Consider the following 23,174-nt stretch of genomic DNA (forward strand, 5'->3'; position numbering starts at 1 on the left):
AGGCAGGAAAGATCGTCATGATTCTAGAATGTTGTGGGAATTATGGGAATTGTAGTTTCAAGGTATTTGCGTTCTCCGTAAGACATTTTTATACAAACTGTTTAATCTGCCGAGTTAAAAAAAAAAGTGTCTTTATACTTAAATGCGACTTATCTTTTCTGAAGAATATATAATATTGTGGTTTAAATGAGCGATTTTGCTTTTCCTTAAATCTCTTTGTTACCGGAAACGATGAGTCATGTGACAATTAAATAACAGGACTTTCTGCGTTGGCTTTTAGCTTTTTGCTCTGCTTTGAGTGTTGTGGTTGGAGTCTCTCTTAGGTAAAGAAACTGCACTTTTGCACTTTATATTAAGACACACAATGCTTATAATAATGTTCTTAGTGGTTTCCTAGTCATGTGCTTTGTTATTAATATGTAAATATAGTTCACTTTTTTAGGTGTTATTTTATGGTTGTTGTGGTTATTATTATTTATATTAGTGATAATAACTTCATTACTTGGGGCTGTTTTTCTACATATATACTTTTATATTTTGTCAACAATCCCAATTTGATTTGCATGCCTAGTACTAGTGTTGATTGTATGTTGTATGTATTTTTTTTCTTTGTTAGAACTTTTTTCAATGTTTGATGCTTCTTGTTCATTGCTTGTAACTTGTATTGGCCTCCGGTGGTTGGAGATTACAATAAGGTTTTATTACTATTACTTAAAGAATTGTTGATTCAGGTTACACGTTGTTACGGTAAAATAACCTCTTTTTTAATCTAGGTAAACCAGAATGCAGTATTTATTCTGTATCACAGCACTTCTTGCTTTTGCTTCAGGGAAAGCATCTGGTAAGTATTTCTGTCAATCATACAGTATTTATTGAAGTGTGTTTTTTTTGTTTGTTTGTTTGTTTGTTTTTTACAATATTATTTGTTAAAACAAAACTTGTTTGTGCTGACTAAGTCTGTCTGAACTCCGGAAATAAACCAGTTTGTAAATGTACTGACTTGCCAGTTTGTGGACATTTGTTGATTTTGAAATGATTGTGAAATAGAACAAGTGTTTACTCATCAGAGAAAAGTGCATAAACTATTGTTAAATTTCTGAGATTTTTGTCACCCTGTGTATCTTAATGCTGGTTTGTATAGCACATCAGTGAGACATTAAGAATGTTGGCATTTGAACGTAGCAGTAACGTTTCTTGAAATTCTTGTCTGTTTCTGTTCTTGTTTTTCTGAGTTCTGATTCAGCAGTTATGATTGTGTAAAGCTTTAAAGCATTATGCTGGTGTCATGGAGACTTGGGAAATCGAACTGTCTATAGATCCTGACCCAAGAAGACTGCCATCCAGCTATATATTTTTACTATTTACATTTTTTATGACAACTCTGAAGGAGTTCTGGGCTTCTGTGGCTGTGATTGGAGACACATACAGTTAGTCAGTCCATGTTTGTGCAAGTTCTCCTACTTAGAAAGATGAGAGAGGTCTGTAGTTTTCATCATAGGTACACTTCAACTGTGAGAGACAAAATGAGAAAAAAAATACAGGAAATCACACTAGGATTTTTAGAGAATTTATTTGTAAATTATGGTGGAAAATAAGTATTTGGTCAATAACAAAAGTTCAACTAAATACTTTGTAACATAACCTTTGTTAGCAATGACAGAGGTCAAATGTTTCGTGTAAGTCTTCACCAGTTTTGCACACACTGTAGCTGGTATTTTGGCCCATTCCTCCATGCAGATCTCCTCTAGAACAGTGATGTTTTGGGGCTGTCACTGGGCAACACAGACTTTCAACTCTCTCAACAAATTGTCTATGGGGTTGAGGTCTGAAGACTGGCTTGGCCGCTCCAGGAACTTGAAATGCTTTTTACAGAGCCACTCCTTCGTTGCCCGAGCGGTGTGTTTGAGATTATTGTCATGCTGGAAGACCCAGCCACGTTGCATCTTCAATGCTCTCACTGTTGGAAGGAGGTTTTGGCTTAAAATCTCATGATAGATGGCCCCGTTCATTCTTCCCTTAGCACAGATCAGTCGTCCTGTCCCCTTTGCAGAAAAACAGCCCCAAGGCATGATGTTTCCACCCCCATGCTTCACAGCAGGTATGGTGTTGTTGTAATGCAACTCAGTATTCTTCTTCCTCCAAACACGACAAGTTGAGTTTTTACCAAAAAGTTCTATTTTGGTTTCATGTGACCATATGATATTCTCACAATCCTCTTCTGGATCATCCATATGCTCTCTGGCAAATTTCAGATAGGCCTGGACATGTACTGGCTTAAGCAGGGGACATGCCTGGCACTCACACTCGGACTGGTAATCTGTGATTTTGGGCATTTACCCGGTGGGCCGCTGCACGTTTAGACGTGCGTGGGCCGGCCCTCCCAAGTTCACACCGGCCCCGTTCTCTACTTTGTAACTGCGAGTAGGTAGTGATGACTCAAAAAAACGTTATTGAGGTTTAACTTTTACTATTAATTGATAGGGAGGTACATACAATTTATATGCCCTTTACTTGTAGTAAACATCTTTGTGACGGTTGGAATATGGTGTAATTTTCTTTTTCTTTTTTTAAACTGTAATCCTTGCAACAAACTAAATTATAATAAATATTACTTTGTTTAAGCAAAAGTACGATGTTCCTCTTGTATTTGGCGGATTTATGTCCGAAGATTTTGCAAAAAATGTGTTGCGGTGCATGGGGGTATGCATCTAAAGGCTGTCGTTTTCCGTCTGATGTGCAGTGTTGCCAGATTGGGCAGTTTCCCAGTTGGGCTGTTTAGGATGGCCGTCTGCGGGTAAAAAATGTTTTTCTGTAGATTTATGGCCATAGAGATCAATAGACTTTTGTTCAAATTGGGTGAGATTTAGAGCATCCAGGCGGTTTCTGAGCATTTTTTTGAGCTGGAAATCATCAGTCAGTCACATCTGGCAACCCTGCTGATGTGATGAGTGGCGCAGGTCCATGGGAATACGGATGCATGTCACGCATATATTTTCACTAGATAAATCATGGAAAAAGGTGGCAAAAAGAGGAAGTGGGGAGCGGAGAAGATTCGGGACAAAAAGCAGAAAGCTCTACAAGCTGAGGCTTCCGGGTGTTTTAAAATAGATAATTTGTTTGCTGTGGCCAATACTACTTCTAGCGTTGCTGCTAGTGCTCCCGACGTCCCTACTACAACGGGCGAAAATGCAACTTCAACGGGCGAAAATGAGGACAACTTTACTGGAGAGGTTAGTCCAGGCTCAAAGCCAATTGATGTCTATGTTGGGTCGGAATCGGAGGATTCCGTGTCCAGTGAGCAGGTCGTAAAGGACGTACAGGAGATGACAGAACCTGAAGTTCATCATGCTAGTGCTTCTACTGTCAACGTCCCCTCAGTTACTTCTGAGGCCGAGCCTGCTATGGATTATTTCAGCTGCCCTAACCGAAACGAGCTGTCTTTATTTTTTGAAAAACACCCAACACCGAACACAAAAAAGACCCTGAATAACTGGTTGTGTTCCCCGAGACTGTCTGCTGTAAGGTAAGATAAACTAAACACACACATTACCTTTCTCTCTATCTCTCTCTCTCACACACACACACATTATCTCTCTCACACACATCATCTCTCTCTCTTATACACACACACACACACACACACACATTACCTCTCTCTGTCTCTCACTTACTCACACACACACTTTGGAGACACAAAAGCTTTTTTCCCGCTTGTGTGCTTTTGCTTCCGTTTTGTACTATGGTCAAGGTGAAATGACAGTGAAAGTGTGTGTTCATGGTGTTTAGGTGTATAGTATTTGTTCATTGGGGGTTTGGCATGGATGGGTGGGTGTGCGTGTTTGGGAGTGGATTCGTCGGGCCAATAGTGGGCTGGTCCAGAGGAAAAATGCCAGGGCCGAAATTTGTTCCCAGTCCGACCCTGCTGGCACTGCAAGATTTGAGTTCCCCTCTGCGTAGTGTGTAGCCTTTGTTACTTTGGTCCCAGCTCTCTGCAGGTCATTCATCAGGTCCCACTGTGTAGTTCTGGGATTTTTGTTCACCGTTCTCATGATCATTTTGACCCCACGTGATGACATGTTGTGTGGAGCCCCAGATCGAGGGAGATTATCAATGGTCTTGGTATGTCTTCCATTTTCTTACAATTGCTCCCACAGCTGATTTATTCACACCAGCCTGCTTGACTATTGTAGATTCACTCTTCCCAGCCTGGTGCAGGTCTACAATTTTCTTCCTGGTGTCCTTCGACAGCTCTTTGGTCTTGGCCATGGTTGAGTTTGGAGTCTGACTGTTTGATGCTGTGTATAGGTGTCTTTTATAGAGATAACAAGTTCAAACAGGTGCCATTACTACAGGTACCAGGTGGAGGACAGAAGAGCTTCTTAAAGAAGAAGTTACAGGTCTGTGAGAGACAGAAATCTTGCTTGTTTGTGGGTGACCAAATACTTATTTTCCACCATAATTTACACAAAAATTCTTTAAAAATCCTACAATTTGATTTCCTGTTTTTTTTTTTTTTCTTTCTCATTTTGTCTCTCATCGTTGAAGTGTACCTGTGTTGAAAATTACAGACCTCTCATCTTTCTAAGTCAGAGAACTTAGCAAAATCATGGACTGACTAAATACATTTTTACCCCACTATATAGTGCAAGTTTTGGCTGTTGCATCACCTATCACAGGTTCATGGTGGAGTTGAACAGAGAAGATTTTCAAACAAGAAAACCGATCAGATCTCAGCTCCAGTCTCCCATGTGCCTTCTGGGAAACTTTAATGGCTTCTTTCAAAGAAAATCCTTCTCTGTTCCACTCCACAATGAAGTTGCACAATGCAAATACAGCAACAGAACCCTATAACTTTTTTGGTGTTGTCTAGGTCTCTTGGTGGCTTCCCTCACTAGTCTCCTCCTAACATGGCTACTTTGTGTTTGAGAACTGCCTACGTTACCTACTATCTAAACACTTAAAGAGCTCGGCTGATTGTACATGTAGGTCAGAATAGGCCTCAGTGCATTAGCCACCAATACCAGCTCACCAGCACCACCATCAGTCAGTGCCAAAACAATTTACCTATTTAAAGCATCTGACAACTAGAATTGCCATAACAGTAGTTAGTATGTAGTAAAAGTCCAGATCCCTTGTGTACACATTGTACATACCCAACCATAAATGTAGGAAGAATAGCTGGTATATAACACATCTGGCTTGGGCCTACAGCAACTTTACTTGCATTTCATTTTTTTTTTATGAGTTGGTCAGCAAAGTTGTTGATTGCCTTCTTTCTTTATAAATATTTCCATCCAGACACTGAGCTATCCAATAGTGAGCTCCTGCTGTCACTCAACAAGGATCTGCTGCGCTCTCTAGAGATACAAGAAGGCCTCCCCAATCCCAGTGTGCACTTGGCTTTACGGCTGTCTGATCGGCACAACCTTGCCAAGGAGAATGAACACCTGAATAAACTGAAAACTAATTTTCACAATGACCTTCAAAAGTACAGCATATTTATGTTTACAAGTGTAGTTTATGGTCTTACTGTTGTGTCACTGTAAAAGTCTATTCATATATATATATATATATATATATATATATATATATTCTGTCTGGCCTCACTTGAATCCTATAATCCAGAGGTTGTTTGTTTTGCTTTGTTTTTTAAGTTCTCTGTCGAACAACAAGGCTGTGGTCGGCCGCTTGGCACTGTACACACTGGCTTTGAAATCATCCTGTTTCGACCTCAACACCGTTTCCTTTACTGTCTGCGAACAAACTGAGACACTGCTGACCCACCTTAAAAAGCAGATGGATCAGGAAAAAACACATATTGCACGTAAGTTATCCTCAGTGTGTTGAAGGATATCACAAGTGCACAAGTGATTTCTTCAAACTGAAAATTTAATATTCATCTAAAGTATAGCAAACAACTTACTGACTGATTGGAGTTGCATTAGTATAAAGAAAATAGAATTGTATTGAATGTTACATAATATATAATTTTTTTCACTTTTTATTTTATTTCTCACAAGTATGCATACAGAACAGCAAACAAACAGTATGGGAACAGCTCACAAAGAATGGAGGGATTACAAAATCAGATCACATTTTCATTTATATAAGTGAAGATAAATAAATAAATTCCATTTAAATGTTAATGTCCTTGTTTATATAACTCATCCATTTGCACCATTTCCTATTATAATCATCTTTTTAAAGTCTTAAACAATAAATCATCTTTTCCATCACACATATTTCCTGTACTATATCCAACCATTCTTTTAGTCTGGGTGGGTCTGAAGCAAGCCACTTTCTTGTTATGGCTTTCCTGCCAGCAGTAAGAATTTTTACCAGATAACTGTCCTCTTTCAGTCCAACTTTACCTATATTTCCCAAATACAGGGTAGAGCAGTCCTTGGTAATCCCGTATCCAAGCACATCATTTATCATAGCGTTCACGTTATCCCAAAATGGTTCTATATTGGGGCAACACCAGAAGATGTGCATAGTTTGCATTTATTTGACCACAGCCTCCAGCATGTTTGCTGTTTTAACAGTTGTTTGCTTTTTAAATTTGGCATAATAAAAAAAAAAGTGTTAAATTTTTTTCAGTTAAATTCTCTCCGTGTAAGATAAGTGAATTTGTGGATGTCTGTTGAGTTGCACACATCTGATACCATTCCTCTTCAGTAATTGTGATATTCAACTCTTTTTCCCACTTGTGCTTTATATATAATGTTGTTTTATTCTGACATTCCATTATGCTGTGGTAGATTACTGATACAACCCTAGATATTTTTTATTATATGCATTAACCATCACTTCTATCAGTAGGTTCATTTCTTCTGGTGTAGCCCTCTTCACCTCTTTATTGTTATATTGAAGATATCTAAACAAGTCTTGATTCTTAAGTGCAAATCTTTTCTTTAAGTCTTCAAAACTTCATAGTTCTCCATTCTCTGTGGCAGTGTAAAATGCAGTCATTCCATTTTTCTTCCATTCTTTAAATGTTGAGTCATACAACCCAGGCCTAAATTCACTATCCAGTGCTATCCATTTTAATAAATTTAGCCCCTTTTCAATTTAAGTTGTCTGGTAAAAGTAAATCACGTTTCTAGTGTAAATATTATTGGATCAGTCAAATTCCTGATATATCTAGGGATTGTTTTTTCTCCCAAGAGTGTTTGGATGTGATAGTCAGGGATGTATGTCTCAACATCTTTCCATCTTGCTATATAATTTTCATCACACCAGTTAACTAGTGGTCGAAACTGAGCTGCGTAAAAATATATCTTAAAATTTGGGAGTGCCCTTCCATATTCTTTGGCAATTGGAGCATAGTGTATTTAACTCTGGCTTTCCTCCCTCCCCAAATAAACCTAGATACTAATATATCCCATTCTATAAATTATTTTGGTGGAATTTCTATTGGCAGGGATTGAAATAAATGCAGTAACCTTGGTAAAATATTCATTATCACTGTATTTATTTTGCTACTAAAATCTATTGGGTAAGTGGACCTATGTTCTATACTCAACAAAAATATAAACGCAACACTTTTGGTTTTGCTCCCATTTTGTATGAGATTAACTCAACGATCTAAAACTTTTTCCACATACACAATATCACCATTTCCCTCAAATACTGTGCACAAACCAGTCTAAATCTGTGATAGTGAGCACTTCTCCTTTGCTGAGATAATCCATCCCACCTCACAGGTGTGCCATATCAAGATGCTGATTAGACACCATGATTACTGCACAGGTGTGCCTTAGACTGCCCACAATAAAAGGCCACTCTGAAAGGTGCAGTTTTGTTTTATTGGGGGGGGGATACCAGTCAGTATCTGGTGTGACCACCATTTGCCTCATGCAGTGCAACACATCTCCTTCGCATCATCCGTGAAGAGAACACCTCTCCAAAGTGCCAAACAGCAGCGAATGTGAGCATTTGCCCACTCAAATCGGTTACGACGACGAACTGGAGTCAGGTCGAGACCCCGATGAGGACGACAAGCATGCAGATGAGCTTCCCTGAGACAGTTTCTGACAGTTTGTGCAGAAATTCTTTGGTTATGCAAACCGATTGTTCCAGCAGCTGTCCGAGTGGCTGGTCTCAGATGATCTTGGAGGTGAACATGCTGGATGTGGAGGTCCTGGGCTGGTGTGGTTACACGTGGTCTGCGGTTGTGAGGCTGGTTGGATGTACTGCCAAATTCTCTGAAACGCCTTTGGAGACGGCTTATGGTAGAGAAATGAACATTCAATACACGAGCAACATTTCTGGTTGACATTCCTGCTGTCAGCATGCCAATTGCACGCTCCCTCAAATCTTGCGACATCTGTGGCATTGTGCTGTGTGATAAAACTGCACCTTTCAGAGTGGCCTTTTATTGTGGGCAGTCTAAGGCACACCTGTGCACTAATCATGGTGTCTAATCAGCATCTTGATATGGCACACTTGTGAGGTGGGATGGATTATCTCAGCAAAGGAGAAGTGCTCACTATCACAGATTTAGACTGGTTTGTGCACAGTATTTGAGAGAAATGGTGATATTGTATATGTGGAAAAAGTTTTAGATCTTTGAGTTCATCTCATAGAAAATGGGAGCAAAACCAAAAGTGTTGCGTTTATATTTTTGTTGAGTGTATGTCCTTTCTTATATTTTGATTGATATAGTTGTAATTAGCCCCATATTGAGATTTGAGATATTTTTGGTTATATATACCCCTAAGTATTTTATCTGTTTTGAGTCTCATTTGACTCCATATTTATGTTTGATTTCTGTTGAGGGGGTGCGATTAAATGAGAGAATTTGCGTTTTTGCAAGATTTAATTTATATCCTGCATAATAGTTGAATTTTTCTCTAATTTCCATCATTCGCAGGAAGGAGGTGTCTACATCTGACAAGTATAGCACTATGTCATCTGCAAAGAGGACAGTTTTTTTGTTCCCTATTCCCAACAGTTATACTCTTTAATTCCATATCCTGACGGATCGCTTGTGCCAATGGTTCTATATAAATGGTGAACAATGTGGGGCTAAGACAACATCCGTATCATTCCTTTACCCAGTACAAATCTCTCAGTTAATGATCCATTCACCTTTACCCTTGCAGTAGGTTGTTGATAAATTGCCTTAATACAGTTAATTGATTTTCTTCAGTATAAAATTTCGCAATTTACTCTGTCAAATGCCTTTTCTGCATCAAGGCTTATCATAGCTGCATGGTAGCTTTCTTTTTGAATTTTATGTATGATGTGTAGCGTTCTTCTAATGTTGTCTTGTGTTTGTTGGCCAGATATAAATCCTGTTTGATCTTCCTCAGTTAAGTCTGGCATGAACTTTTCAAATCGTTTACAGATAATTGAAGTGTATAATTTATAGTCCACGTTTAGAATTGATATGGGTCTATAGTTACTACAATTTTCCTTTTCTTTGTTTTCTTTAAGGATTAAAGTTATAATTGCCTCTTTCCATGATGGGGGTATCTTACCTTCTTTCATATTCCAATTAAAAGTCATATAGAGAAGTGGACTCAGTTCATTTTGGAATATTTTATACCGCGCTACAGGAAAGCCGTCACTACCTGGGGCTTTATTTGTTTTTAACCTACCTATTGCCTTCTGTATCTCCTCCAGTGATATTTCTGATGTATCTTATTTTGTTTCTCTCCAATACTAGGTAGATCAAGTGTATTTAAAAAAAATCTCTCACTAATTTAGTATCTATCGTTGATGTTTGTGTATATAATTCTTTATAGTACTCCCTGAACATATGTTCTATTTCTTTTGGCTCAGTCATCAATTTGTTTGTATTACGATCTTTTATTTTATGGATTGTATTATCAGCCTGCTGTTTTCGTAATCTCTGGGCGAGTAATTTAGTGGATTTAGGGCCCAATTCATAATATGCCTGTTTTGTGAATCTTGCTTTTTTCTTCTACCTCTTGACCCGATATCTCATCTATGCGTCTCTTCAAAACCTGTACTTGTTCGTAAATTTTCTGATCCTTATTTTTCCCATATATCTGTTTTGATTCTTTCAAATCTGAGATTAACTTGTTATATGTTTCCGTTCTGATTTTCTTCATATATGTCATCCTCGCAATTAACCTGCCTTGAATTACAGCTTTGAGAGAGTTCCATAGTATTGATGGATCTACCATACCATTATCTTTTTTTTAAGGAATCTCTTAATTTCAGATTTAATGTCCTCGACTATTGTTTTATCATTTAGTATCCCCACATTTAGTTGCCACACTTTGTCCTTCTTTTTACTCTCAATTTGAATAGTTAAATATATTGCATTTTGGTCTGAAACATCTGCTACCCCAATTTTAGAATATGTTACCCTATAACAATCTGCTTCCTGTGTGAAGAAATAGTCTATCCTAGAGTGGACGGAATGTAACATTGAATAATGTGTGTAATCTTTCTCTAGAGGGTGGAGGTTTCTCCAGATGTCCACCAGTCCCAATTCTGCACAGAATGTAATGAGTAATTTTGTTAAATGATTTTTAGTCTTCTTTTTGCTTGTTGTATCCAGATTGTGGTTTAGTATCACATTGAGATCCCCTCCACATATACAAATTCCCTCAGTTTCCATTGCAATTATATCAAATAGGGACTTAAAAAAATGTTTATTACTTTCAGGTGGGGCATAAATGTTCACTAGTGAGCCTGAGCCTGGTTCATTAGTGATCGATCTCTGCTCCCCTCCACAGCATGTCTTTTTCCTGGTTCTCTCCCTCAGCCCCAACCAGTCCCAGCAGAAGACTGCCCCTCCCTGAGCCTGGTTCTGCTGGAGGTTTCTTCCTGTTAAAAGGGAGTTTTTCCTTCCCACTGTAGCCAAGTGCTTGCTCACAGGGGGTCGTTTTGACCGTTGGGGTTTTACATAATTATTGTATGGCCTTGCCTTACAATATAAAGCGCCTTGGGGCAACTGTTTGTTGTGATTTGGCGCTATATAAAAAAATTATTGATTGATTGATAGTGTCATTAGATTATTTTCCACTTCACCCTTTAGTATGGTATATCTCCCATCTTTGTCTTTTATTTCTTTCAGATTTTCAAATTTAACAGAGTTTGATATCAAGATTGCTACCCCTCTTTTGTTGTATGAACTATAATACGAGGGCTGTCAATAAAGTATAGGTCCTTTTTATTTTTTTCAAAAACTATATGGATTTCATTCATATGTTTTTACGTCAGACATGCTTGAACCCTCGTGCGCATGCGTGAGTTTTTCCACGCCTGTCGGTGACGTCATTCGCCTGTGAGCACTCCTTGTGGGAGGAGTCGTCCAGCCCCTCGTCGGAATTCCTTTGTCTGAGAAGTTGCTGAGAGACTGGCGCTTTGTTTGATCAAAATTTTTTCTAAACCTGTGAGGCACATCGAAGTGGACACGGTTCGAAAAATTAAGCTGGTTTTCAGTGAAAATTTTAACGGCTGATGAGAGATTTTGAGATGATACTGTCGCTTTAAGGACTTCCCACGGTGCGAGACATCGCGCAGCGCTCCCAGGCGCCGTCGTCAGCCTGTTTCAAGCTGAAAACCTCCACATTTCAGGCTTTATTGATCCAGGACGTCGTGAGAGAACAGAGAAGTTTCAGAAGAAGTCGGTTTCAGCATTTTATCCGGATATTCCACTGTTAAAGGAGATTTTTTTTAATGAAAGACGTGCGGACGGGTCCGCGCGTCGGGACGCAGCCAGCGCAGTGCGGCGGCACAGGAAAAACACCTCCGTGTTGATAACCATTTGTAAAATACAGGCGGCTTTTGATGGCTTTCAGTGGAGTGAGTATATGAGAAATTGTTTAACAGCTGGACATGTTCCAACTTGTCCTTAAGGCTTCCAACAGAGGTGTTTTTCCTGTGGCGGAGCGTCGCAGCGGCTGCGAGCCAACGCTGCAATCCGCCCGCACGTCTTTCATTAAAAAAATCTCCTTTAACAGTGGAATATCCGGATAAAATGCTGAAACCGACTTCTTCTGAAACTTCTCTGTTCTCTCACGACGTCCTGGATCAATAGAGCCTGAAATGTGGAGGTTTTCAGCTTGAAACAGGCTGGCGACGTCTCGCACCGTGGGAAGTCCTTAAAGCGACAGTATCACCTCAAAATCTCTCATCAGCCGTTAAAATTTTCACCGAAAACCAGCTTAATTTTTTGAACCATGTCCACTTCGATGTGTCTCACAGGTTTAGAAAAAATCTTGATCAAACAAAGCGCCAGTCTCTCAGCAACTTCTCAGACAAAGGAATTCCGACGAGGGGCTGGACGACTCCTCCCACAAGGAGTGCTCACAGGCGAATGACGTCACCGACAGGCGTGGAAAAACTCACGCATGCGCACGAGGGTTCAAGCATGTCTGACGTAAAAACATATGAATGAAATCCATATAGTTTTTGAAAAAAATAAAAAGGACCTATACTTTATTGACAGACCTCGTATGTATGTTTATATCCAAATCCCTGTAGCTTTTCATGTTTTTGGTTGTTAGATGTGTTTCTTGCAAAAATGTAATGTGCATCTTTTCTTTTTTTAATTTTGTCATTACTTTAGCTCTTTTAATCAGATTACCTAGACCATTAACATTTAGAGACATCAACTTAAGTCCATGACCTTGAGTTATTTAATTTGATGTATTTTCAATCAATCAATCAATCAATCAATCAACTTTTTTCTTGTATAGCGCCAAATCACAACAAACAGTTGCCCCAAGGCGCTCCACATTGCAAGGCAAGGCCATACAATAATTATGAAACACAGTCTACGTCTAAAGCAACATAACCAAGGGATGGTCCAGGGTCACCCGATCCAGCCCTAACTATAAGCCTTAGCGAAAAGGAAAGTTTTAAGCCTAATCTTAAAAGTAGAGAGGGTATCTGTCTCCCTGATCTGAATTGGGAGCTGGTTCCACAGGAGAGGAGCCTGAAAGCTGAAGGCTCTGCCTCCCATTCTACTCTTACAAACCCTAGGAACTACAAGTAAGCCCGCAGTCTGAGAGCGAAGCGCTCTAATGGGGTAATATGGTACTATGAGGTCCCTAAGATAAGATGGGACCTGATTATTCAAAACCTTATAAGTAAGAAGAAGAATTTTAAATTCTATTCTAGCATTAACAGGAAGCCAATGAAGGGAGGCCAACACGGGTGAGATATGCTCTCTCCTGCTAGTCCCCGTCAGTACTCTAGCTGCAGCATTCTGAACCAACTGAAGGCTTTTTAGGGAACTTTTAGGACAACCTGATAATAATGAATTACAATAGTCCAGCCTAGAGGAAACAAATGCATGAATTAGTTTTTCAGCATCACTCTGAGACAAGACCTTTCTGATTTTAGAGATATTGCGTAAATGCAAAAAGGCAGTCCTACATATTTGTTTAATATGCGCTTTGAATGACATATCCTGATCAAAAATAACTCCAAGATTTCTCACAGTATTACTAGAGATCAGGGAAATGCCATCCAGAGTAACGATCTGGTTAGACACCATGCTTCTAAGATTTGTGGGGCCAAGTACAATAACTTCAGTTTTATCTGAGTTTAAAAGCAGGAAATTAGAGGTCATCCATGTCTTTATGTCTGTAAGACAATCCTGCAGTTTAGCTAATTGGTGCGTATCCTCTGGCTTCATGGATAGATAAAGCTGGGTATCATCTGCGTAACAATGAAAATTTAAGCAATACCGTCTAATAATACTGCCCAAGGGAAGCATGTATAAAGTGAATAAAATTGGTCCTAGCACAGAACCTTGTGGAACTCCGTATTTTCACTGTATCCCCTTAGTTTAACAACAAAACTGTCATATTTCCCCTGAAACCATACTGTAAACATAAACACTAACAGCTCTAAGAACTTAAGCAAAAGAACATTACCTAAATAAATATCTGACTTCGAAAAGCAGGTGAACACCTGCCCACACTACAGTTTGACCCATACCACAATTGTGGGTCGAGGGAGCTGTCCCAAATAGGACCCCTCTGTAGTAAGGTTTGGACTTAGCCAATAACACTTACTCATCGACATCTCAAGAGAGCTTTTTTATGTAACTGCCGATCATTCGTAACAATTAGGACAATCTAATATATGGGCAGATTAGAGGAGTGCAATAAGTCTTAATCCAAATTATTAATTTTCAGTCGTATTCTTTTCAATTTTCTTAATCCAAATTATTCATTTTCAGTGTTATTCTTTACAATTTAATGCACTCATATACCTAGCATTGCCTTTATCTCCTTTGAAATTCCTGTAGCTTTAGTTTGGCTCGTTCTGCGGTGTCCTCAGAGTGACGGCTCCGCTGCCACGGCAACGCTACATTTTACTATATGTTTGTTTGTTCCACTGCTCATCTAAAGTGCTTGGACCAATTTTCTCCAAAGCTGTTGTGCACATGTAGGTTGGACATACGAGGTCTGTTAGAAAAGTATCCGACCTTTTTATTTTTTGCAACAACCTTATGTAGTTGAATCATGTGTGCTTGCATCAGCCAAGCTTGAACCTTCGTGCGCATGCGTAAGTTTTTTCACGCCTGTCGGTTGCGTCATTCGCCGTGAGCAGGCTTTGAGTGAGCAGTGGTCCACCCCCCTTGTCGGATTTTCATTGCGAGGAAAATGAACGATTTGCAGCTTTGCTGCATCAAATTTTTCCAGAAACTGTGAGAGACAGCCAGGTGGAAACCATTCAGAAGATTCAGACGGCTTTCAGGGACGATTCTATGGGGATCACACAGATTAAGGAGTGTTACAACCGGTTTAAAGACGGCGCACAATGGCTGAGGGCACGCCGCGCTCCGAGCGGTGATCGACAGGCTGAAACGACCAGATAATTTCCAAAGTGAACGCTGTGTTGATCCGGGACATCGTCTGACTACCAGAGAAATGGCAGAAGATGTGGACATAGCACTTTTTCGGCACATTCCACTGTTACAGGAGTTTTTGTCATGGAAAGAGGAGCGGAGGAATTCGCCACGGAGCCGCTAATGGCGAGGGACAAAAGCACCTCCATGTTGGTCTCACAGGACATGTTGTAACATGCCCAGCTCTTGCACCATTCGGAAGATTCAGACGGCTTTCGTGGCTTTTCAGTCGTGTGACTATCCGAGAAATTGTGGACAAGCTGGACATGCCACAACATGTCCTGTGAGGCTTCATCACGGCGTTGCTTTTTGTTCTACGCCATGCGGCTCCGTCCTGACGCGCGAATTCCTCCGCACGTCTTTTCATGACAAAAACGCCTGTAACAGTGGAATGTGCCATTCATTTCCAAAGTGAACGCTGTGTTGATCCGGGATGTCGTCTGACTAACAGAAATGGCAGAAGAGGTGGACATAACACTTTTTCGGCACATTGAGACAGACGTGCGGAGGAATTCGCGCGACGGGACAGAGCCGCATGGCGCAGAACAAAAAGCAACGCCATGATGAAGCCTCACAGGACATGTTGTGGCATGTCCAGCTCGTCCACAATTTCTCGGATAGTCACACGAATGAAAAGCCACTGAAAGCTGTCTGAATCTTCCGAATGGTGCAAGAGCTGGGCATGTTACAACATGTCCTGTGAGACCAACACGGAGGTGCTTTTGTCCCGTGCCATTAGCGGCTCCGTGGCGAATTCCTCCGCGCCTCTTTCCATGACAAAAACTCCTGTAACAGTGGAATGTGCCGAAAAAGTGCTATGTCCACATCTTCTGCCATTTCTCTGGTAGTCAGACGACGTCCCGGATCAACACAGTGTTCACTTTGGAAATGATCTGGTCGTTTCAGCCTGTTGATCGCCGCTCGGAGCGTGGTGCGCCCTCTGCCATTGTGCGCCGTCTTTAAACCGGTTGTAACACTCCTTAATCTGTGTGATCCCCATAGAATCGTCCCTGAAAGCCATCTGAATCTTCCGAATGGTTTCCACCTGGCTGTCTCTCACAGTTTCTGGAAAAATTTGATGCAGCAAAGCTCCAAATCGTTCAGACATTTTCCTCGCAATGAAAATCTGACGAGGGGGGTGGACCACTGCTCACTCAAAGCCTGCTCACAGGCGAATGACGCAACCGACAGGCCGGATACTTTTCTAACAGACCTCGTAGATCCTTTTTAAGGGAGTTGTTTTTAGCAAAAGTCAATGTCTTTAGAATTGAAGTTCAAAAAATTGTCATATCTGTCTGTTTGTTCCCCTACTCCTTCTAGGTCCTTTGGCTGATTTCTACCAAACTTGATATATAGATGACAGTCAACCCTGGAATTGCCCTCAAAGGGTTTGTCTTTGCAAATGTCAAGGTCAATGGGGACAAAAGCATAAAATTCAAATTTTCAGTCCAATGTCCACCAAACCTGGTACACATATGTAGGTGGATTCTGGAATTGCCCAGGCAACATCAAATTTACCAAAGGGCAATCACTGGGGTCAAAGGTTAAAATGGGAAATTGCCATGCATATGTAGGTAGGTTGCAGAATTATCTATGGGAGGCCATAATTTTACAAAGGTTTGTCGTTGGGGTCAAAGTGAAAAATTTTGTTCCAATTTGCATCGGACTTGTCACACAAAAGTATGAGTTCTAGAATTGTCCAGCAAGGATAACTTGGCCAAAGGTCAGTCATTAGTGTCAAGATCATGTCTGCATGTCAGTTTCCTCCTCCCAGGTCCTCCTGCTGATTTCTGCCAAACTTTGTCAGTGAAGGTTGTCCCTGAAAGTGAAAAAAAAAATTGTTTTGGCAAAGGTCTAGAATTTGTTTTTCAACCTGATTTGAATAAAATGTGGCACGCACCCGGTTGGATTGCAGAATTGCCCTGGCAAAGTCCTAGCCCTGACTGACTTCATGCCCATGGCTACTGTTACCTACTTATATCTAAATCTGTTTTGAATTTGTGCATTTCTTCTGTTTTTTACTCAGACAGCAACCGCCCATTGACCAATTATTACCAGTACTCTCTGGGTGTACTGGCCCTCTGTGTGACTGGCATCAGGGTCAACAACCACGTCAGCCAAAAGCTCATCAAGGCAGTGGAGCATGAAGGCTTTAAACATGGAGATTCTGACAGTATTGGTGAGAGAATCTTAATCTGAGTGTGTCCATTATGATATATATTTTTATTAACTTGTTTTTGATGGTTGAACACAGTTTTTGAAAGCACTCTGGGCATAGAGCTTGGCAAGTGCATTCTTTTCTTCTTACCGTGTTTTCTGGACTATAAGTTGTTTCTTCTTCTTCACCTTTCGGCTACTCCTGTTAGGGGTCGCCACAGCAGATCAATCAATTCCATCTCACCCTGTCCTCTGTATCTTGCTCTGTCACACCAACCTCCTGCATGTCCTCCCTCAGCACATCCATAAACCTCCTCTTTGGCCTCTTTCATCTCCTCCTGCCTGGTGACTCCGTCCTCAGCATCCATCTTCCTATATACCATGGGTCCCTATTCTGCACATATCCAAACCATGTCAAACTCACCTCTCTGACTTTGTCTCTGAACCGTCCCACCTGAGCTGTCCCTCTGATATATTCATTCCTAATCTTGTCCATTCTCATCACTCCCAAAGAGAATCATAACATCTTCAGCTCTGCCACCTCCAGCCCTACCTCTTGTCTTTTTGTTAGTGCCACTGTCTCTAAGCCGTACAACATAGCTGATCTCATTACTGTTGTGCAAACTTTCCCCTTCACTCTTGCAGCTATTCTTAGATCACAAATCACTCCAGCCACCTCTCCCCAGCTACTCCACCCTGCCTGCATTCTCTTCTTCACCTCTCTACCACTATCCCCATGATTTTGGACAGTTGACCCAAAGTATTTAAACTCATCTACTTTCACCACTTTGACTCCTTGTAACCACACTATTCCAGTGGGCTGCCTCTCATTCACACACATGTACTCAGTCTTGCTCCTACTGACTTTCATTCCCCTGCTCTCCAGAGCATATCTCCACCTCTCCAGGCTAAACTCAAAGTGCTCTCTACTTTCACTGCAGATCACAATGTCATCTGCAAACATAGTCCATGGAGACTCCTGTCTGATCTCATATGTCAACTGTCCATCACCACTGCAAACAAGAAAGGACTCAGAGCTGAGGTGTAATCCCACCTCCACCTTGAATTAGTCTGTCATTCCAATTGTGCATCTCACCGCTGTCACACTATCCTTGTACATGTCCTGCACTACCCTCACATACTTCACTGCCACTTCAGACTTCCTCATACAATACCACAACTCTTCTCTTGGCACCCTGTCATAAACTTTCTCTAAATCCACAAACACACAATGTAACTCCTTCTGGCCTTCTCTATACTTCTCCATCAGTATTCTCAGAGCAAACATTGTAGTGCTCTTTTTTCGGCATGAAACGATATTGTTGCTTACAGATCTTCACGTTTTCTAAACATAGCTTCTACTACTCTTTCCCATAACTTCATGCTCTGGCTGATCATCTTTATGCCTCTGTAGTTGCTGCAGCTCTTCACATCAAGTTGTTCTTAAAAATAGGCACCAGCACACTTCATCTCCACTCCTCAGGCATCCTCTCACTTTCCAAAATTTTCTTAAACAATCTGGTTAGAAATTCCACTGCCATCCTTCCTAGACATTTCCATGCCTCCACTGGAATGTCATCTGGACCACCTGCCTTTCCACTCTTCATCTTCTTCATAGCTGCCCTCACTTCATCCTTAGTAATCTCTTGTACTTCCTGATTTACTCTCTCCACATCATCGAACAACAAATTTTCTCTCTCTCATTTTCTTCATTCATCAGCTCCTCAAAATATTCATAAGATGGAATGAAAATGCAACTGTTTTATCAATCCATTACAATATATATTATAAATAATTACCTTTGAGACAAGATTCCAGATGCGTTCTCCACCTCACAACGTGCATGAAACAACCTGTAGCTGTAGATATTTGTCTGTGATTCTTGGAGCGATGAGAGAATGGTTTCATCAGCCAAATTCTGAGAGAAAATGGCTATGAAATAATTATTTTTTTATAGAGTGGCATCAAGCGGGAAAAAGCAGGGCATCCAGTAGGATAAAGTGGGATCCACTGGCACAGTGAATTGTGTGGCAGTGCAGGGAAGTGTCAAGGTGCTTTTAATCATGGAGGTGATCAAGAACCCGATGGTCACTCTGTTAAGCTCCACCATTCCTCTGTGGAGAGAGGAGAACCTTCCAGAAGGACAACCATCTCTGCAGTAGAGCAGCAAGATGGAAGCCACTCCTTAGTAAAAGGCACATGGCAGCCTGCCTGGAGTTTGCCAAAAGACACCTGAAGGACTCTCAGACCATCAATCAATCAATCAATCAATCAATTTTTTTTTATATAGCGCCAAATCACAACAAACAGTTGCCCCAAGGCGCTTTATATTGTAAGGCAAGGCCATACAATAATTATGTAAAACCCCAACGGTCAAAACGACCCCCTGTGAGCAAGCACTTGGCTACAGTGGGAAGGAAAAACTCCCTTTTAACAGGAAGAAACCTCCAGCAGAACCAGGCTCAGGGAGGGGCAGTCTTCTGCTGGGACTGGTTGGGGCTGAGGGAGAGAACCAGGAAAAAGACATGCTGTGGAGGGGAGCAGAGATCGATCACTAATGATTAAATGCAGAGTGGTGCATACAGAGCAAAAAGAGAAAGAAACAGTGCATCATGGGAACCCCCCAGCAGTCTAAGTCTATAGCAGCATAACTAAGGGATGGTTCAGGGTCACCCGATCCAGCCCTAACTATAAGCTTTAGCAAAAAGGAAAGTTTTAAGCCTAATCTTAAAAGTAGAGAGGGTGTCTGTCTCCCTGATCTGAATTGGGAGCTGGTTCCACAGGAGAGGAGCCTGAAAGCTGAAGGCTCTGCCTCCCGTTCTACTCTTACAAACCCTAGGAACTACAAGTAAGCCTGCAGTCTGAGAGCGAAGCGCTCTATTGGGGTCCCTAAGATAAGATGGGACCTGATTATTCAAAACCTTATAAGTAAGAAGAAGAATTTTAAATTCTATTCTAGAATTAACAGGAAGCCAATGAAGAGAGGTCAATATGGGTGAGATATGCTCTCTCCTTCTAGTCCCCGTCAGTACTCTAGCTGCAGCATTTTGAATTAACTGAAGGCTTTTTAGGGAACTTTTAGGACAACCTGATAATAATGAATTACAATAGTCCAGCCTAGAGGAAATAAATGCATGAATTAGTTTTTCAGCATCACTCTGAGACAAGACCTTTCTGATTTTAGAGATATTGCATAAATGCAAAAAAGCAGTCCTACATATTTGTTTAATATGCGCTTTGAATGACATATCCTGATCAAAAATGACTCCAAGATTTCTCACAGTATTACTAGAGGCCAGGGCAATGCCATCCAGAGTAAGGATCTGGTTAGACACCATGTTTCTAAGATTTGTGGGGCCAAGTACAATAACTTCAGTTTTATCTGAGTTTAAAAGCAGGAAATTAGAGGTCATCCATGTCTTTATGTCTGTAAGACAATCCTGCAGTTTAGCTAATTGGTGTGTGTCCTCTGGCTTCATGGATAGATAAAGCTGGGTATCATCTGTGTAACAATGAAAATTTAAGCAATGCCGTCTAATAATACTACCTAAGGGAAGCATGTATAAAGTGAATAAAATTGGTCCTAGCACAGAACCTCGTGGAACTCCATAATTAACCCTAGTCTGTGAAGAAGATTCCCCATGTACATGAACAAATTGTAATCTATTAGACAAATATGATTCAAACCACCGCAGCGCAGTGCCTTTAATACCTATGGCATGCTCTAATCTCTGTAATAAAATTTTATGGTCAACAGTATCAAAAGCAGCACTGAGGTCTAACAGAACAAGCACAGAGATGAGTCAAAATTGAGAGACAAAATTCTCTGCCCTACTGAGACAAAGATTGAACTCTTTGGCATGAATGTCAAAGAGTGATTTATTATATTTGAAGGAAATCAGGCACCATCCCTACAGTGAAACATGGTGGTGGCAGCATCAGGCTGTGGTTATGTTTTTCAGCAGCAGGAAGAGAGACACTAGTCAGGATTGAGGATGAATGCAGCAATGTACAGAGACATCCTGGATGAAAACTTGTTCCAGAGCGCTCTTGACCTCAGACTGGGGTGACGGTTCATCTTTCAGCAGGACAATGACTCTAAGCACACAGCCAAAATATCAAAGGAGTGGCTTCAGGAGACGAGCTCATCACGTAATTCATGTACAACATGCACGAGAGAACAGTAATCCACGTCATTTCATTACTTCCTGATGTACGTCTGGGAGGAGGCTATTTCCACTCTTTATAACAGGAATTAAGTATTATAAATTGTGGTGTCTTATTAATTATTTGCTCAGCTGTTGTGTGTGCAACTTTCCACATGCTCGCTCTGTGTTCATGCGCGCGAACATGATGGTTTTGTGCACACCTGTCCGAGCGTGCGTTCCTCCCGACAACAGGTGGAATGTTTCACAGTTCCCCCTTTTGTTTTTGGTTTGCGGATTGTGTTTTGTGTCTTTCGTGTTATGTTTTAAGGGGCCCTAAAGAAAGCTATAATCTCATTTTTGTCATCCTTTATCTTGTTTTCCTTGGATGTTCTCTGTCACCTATAAGGTCCAGTATGTATATTTTCATCTGCTTTCTCCTTCTTAGATACCTATGCCATGGCTGGTATGGCACTTCAGTGTGTAAAGAACGCTGGTTCCCATGTGCACAATGCTGAAGAGCTTGATTCAGCTCTTAGCAAGACCAAACAGAAGCTCCTTTCCTCACGTGGCACCGATGGTCATATTGGCAATAAATTCAGCACAGGCCTTGCAGTCCAGGTAAAGGTCTTTGATTATTTTTGATTCTTCTCTTTTCTTTTTCACTGCATAATACCAATCAGTCAAAAAATATATATATTTTAACCCTTACTGTACAATGTGTGTTCAAGGCCTTATTGGCAATGGGCAGCCAGGTTTCAGACAGTGATGCTGCCATGGAGGCCATGAGAACTGATGCCAGGAACAATAATTACCACAACCCCATGGCCATATCTCAGACTCTGCCAGCTCTCCAGCAGAAATCCTACCTGGATATTAAAGACAAAGAATGCTTAAATGAAGACAGTAAGTGCAGAATTGTTTCTGTCCCCTGTGGTCACGTGAGTGTAGGTTGTTCCTGTTTTGTCGCTTTTGTGTCATGACATATGGCTTCCTGCAGACACTCTGGTCCTGGAGCAAAGGGAGCCTGTGGTGAAGACACCAAGCAAGACCAAAGTGAATGTGACTGTGAACGTGGTGACATTCAGTGGGGACTCTACTCCTTACAGTGTGGCTGTGCCACAAGGCAGTTCTTTGCTGGAAGCCCTTGAACTTCTCCAGGAGGAAAATGTTGGCTTCACGTGAGTTTGTAGCTTCTATTCTTTAATTTTTTTTATTCTTATGTTTTGCACTGCATAACCTTTGATGCTGCACAGCAGGTTTGAGAAGGAATCCAGCCTGTGGGGACCTTTCCTGAGTGTGGTAAATAAAGAACAGGCCAGACAAGGCGACCGCAGATACTGGCATCTCTCCTCAAATGGCCAGGCGCTCACTCAGGGTAAGGACCCATACATAGTACAGTGTAACTTATAACAGTTTTTTTTTTGTTGTTTATTTGTTTTTACAACTTTGGTCTGTTGAAATTTTGCTGAGGTTAAATTACCTTTATTTTTTCCTTCAGGTATCGGGGATTACAGGATTGACATGGCTCAAACCATCACCATCAAAAACATAAGTTACTAAGTGCTGTTTGGTTTATGGATCAAAATAAATTAAGATCATTAATGAATTAATGGCAGCTTTCAAGGTGAAATTACAAATCAGTAGTAATTGATTGTGTGAAATTTTCTGTATACTAGCACAATTGTAAAAAAGGTATTTGACGGATTTGAACTGATTGTTAAATGTCTGTTCAAATGTTCCACAGTATGTATGTGATTGTGCTTCTTTTCAGTTTGAAATAGTTTCAAATGTATTCTTGCTACAAAAAGTGTTGACAAAGTTGAACAAAAAGCAGAGTTTTGTTTTAAATTTCTCAAAGGCTGATTCTGCTTGATCCAGTGTAACATTTTTTCCTGTAAATGATTAAAATCTTTTTCTGACCTTTGACTGTGATTAAATTTTTGTAACATGTCATCATATTTGTTCCACTGAAGAGATATGCTTAAAGGTGTAGCACCACTGTTTTTTTTTTTTTGTTTTTT

At 40.7% G+C, this 23,174-nt stretch overlaps 1 protein-coding gene across 1 annotated transcript; it reads left to right on the forward strand.

The window, feature by feature from the left end:
• The first annotated feature begins 186 nt into the window (after positions 1 to 186).
• On the forward strand, positions 187 to 23,122 carry tcn2 (transcobalamin II). The gene is made up of 10 exons (XM_034170316.1): positions 187 to 323; positions 774 to 841; positions 5,299 to 5,488; positions 5,655 to 5,824; positions 16,875 to 17,027; positions 21,599 to 21,771; positions 21,882 to 22,056; positions 22,151 to 22,331; positions 22,410 to 22,528; positions 22,652 to 23,122. The coding sequence occupies exons 2-10, from the start codon at positions 784 to 786 to the stop codon at positions 22,711 to 22,713; spliced, it is 1,281 nt and encodes a 426-aa protein (XP_034026207.1). The 5' UTR covers positions 187 to 323; positions 774 to 783; the 3' UTR covers positions 22,714 to 23,122.
• The last annotated feature ends 52 nt before the right edge of the window (positions 23,123 to 23,174 follow it).

This window comes from Thalassophryne amazonica, chromosome 5 (genome assembly GCF_902500255.1).
Source record: "Thalassophryne amazonica chromosome 5, fThaAma1.1, whole genome shotgun sequence".
NCBI lineage: Eukaryota > Metazoa > Chordata > Actinopteri > Batrachoidiformes > Batrachoididae > Thalassophryne > Thalassophryne amazonica.

Coding starts and splice junctions, on each gene's coding strand:
- tcn2 (XM_034170316.1), top strand. CDS start 784: ATGCAGTATTTATTCTGTATCACAGCACTTCTTGCTTTTGCTTCAGGG. Junction 17,028..21,598: donor TGGAGATTCTGACAGTATTG/GTGAGAGAATCT, acceptor TCTCCTTCTTAG/ATACCTATGCCATGGCTGGT. Junction 21,772..21,881: donor GCACAGGCCTTGCAGTCCAG/GTAAAGGTCTTT, acceptor TGTGTGTTCAAG/GCCTTATTGGCAATGGGCAG.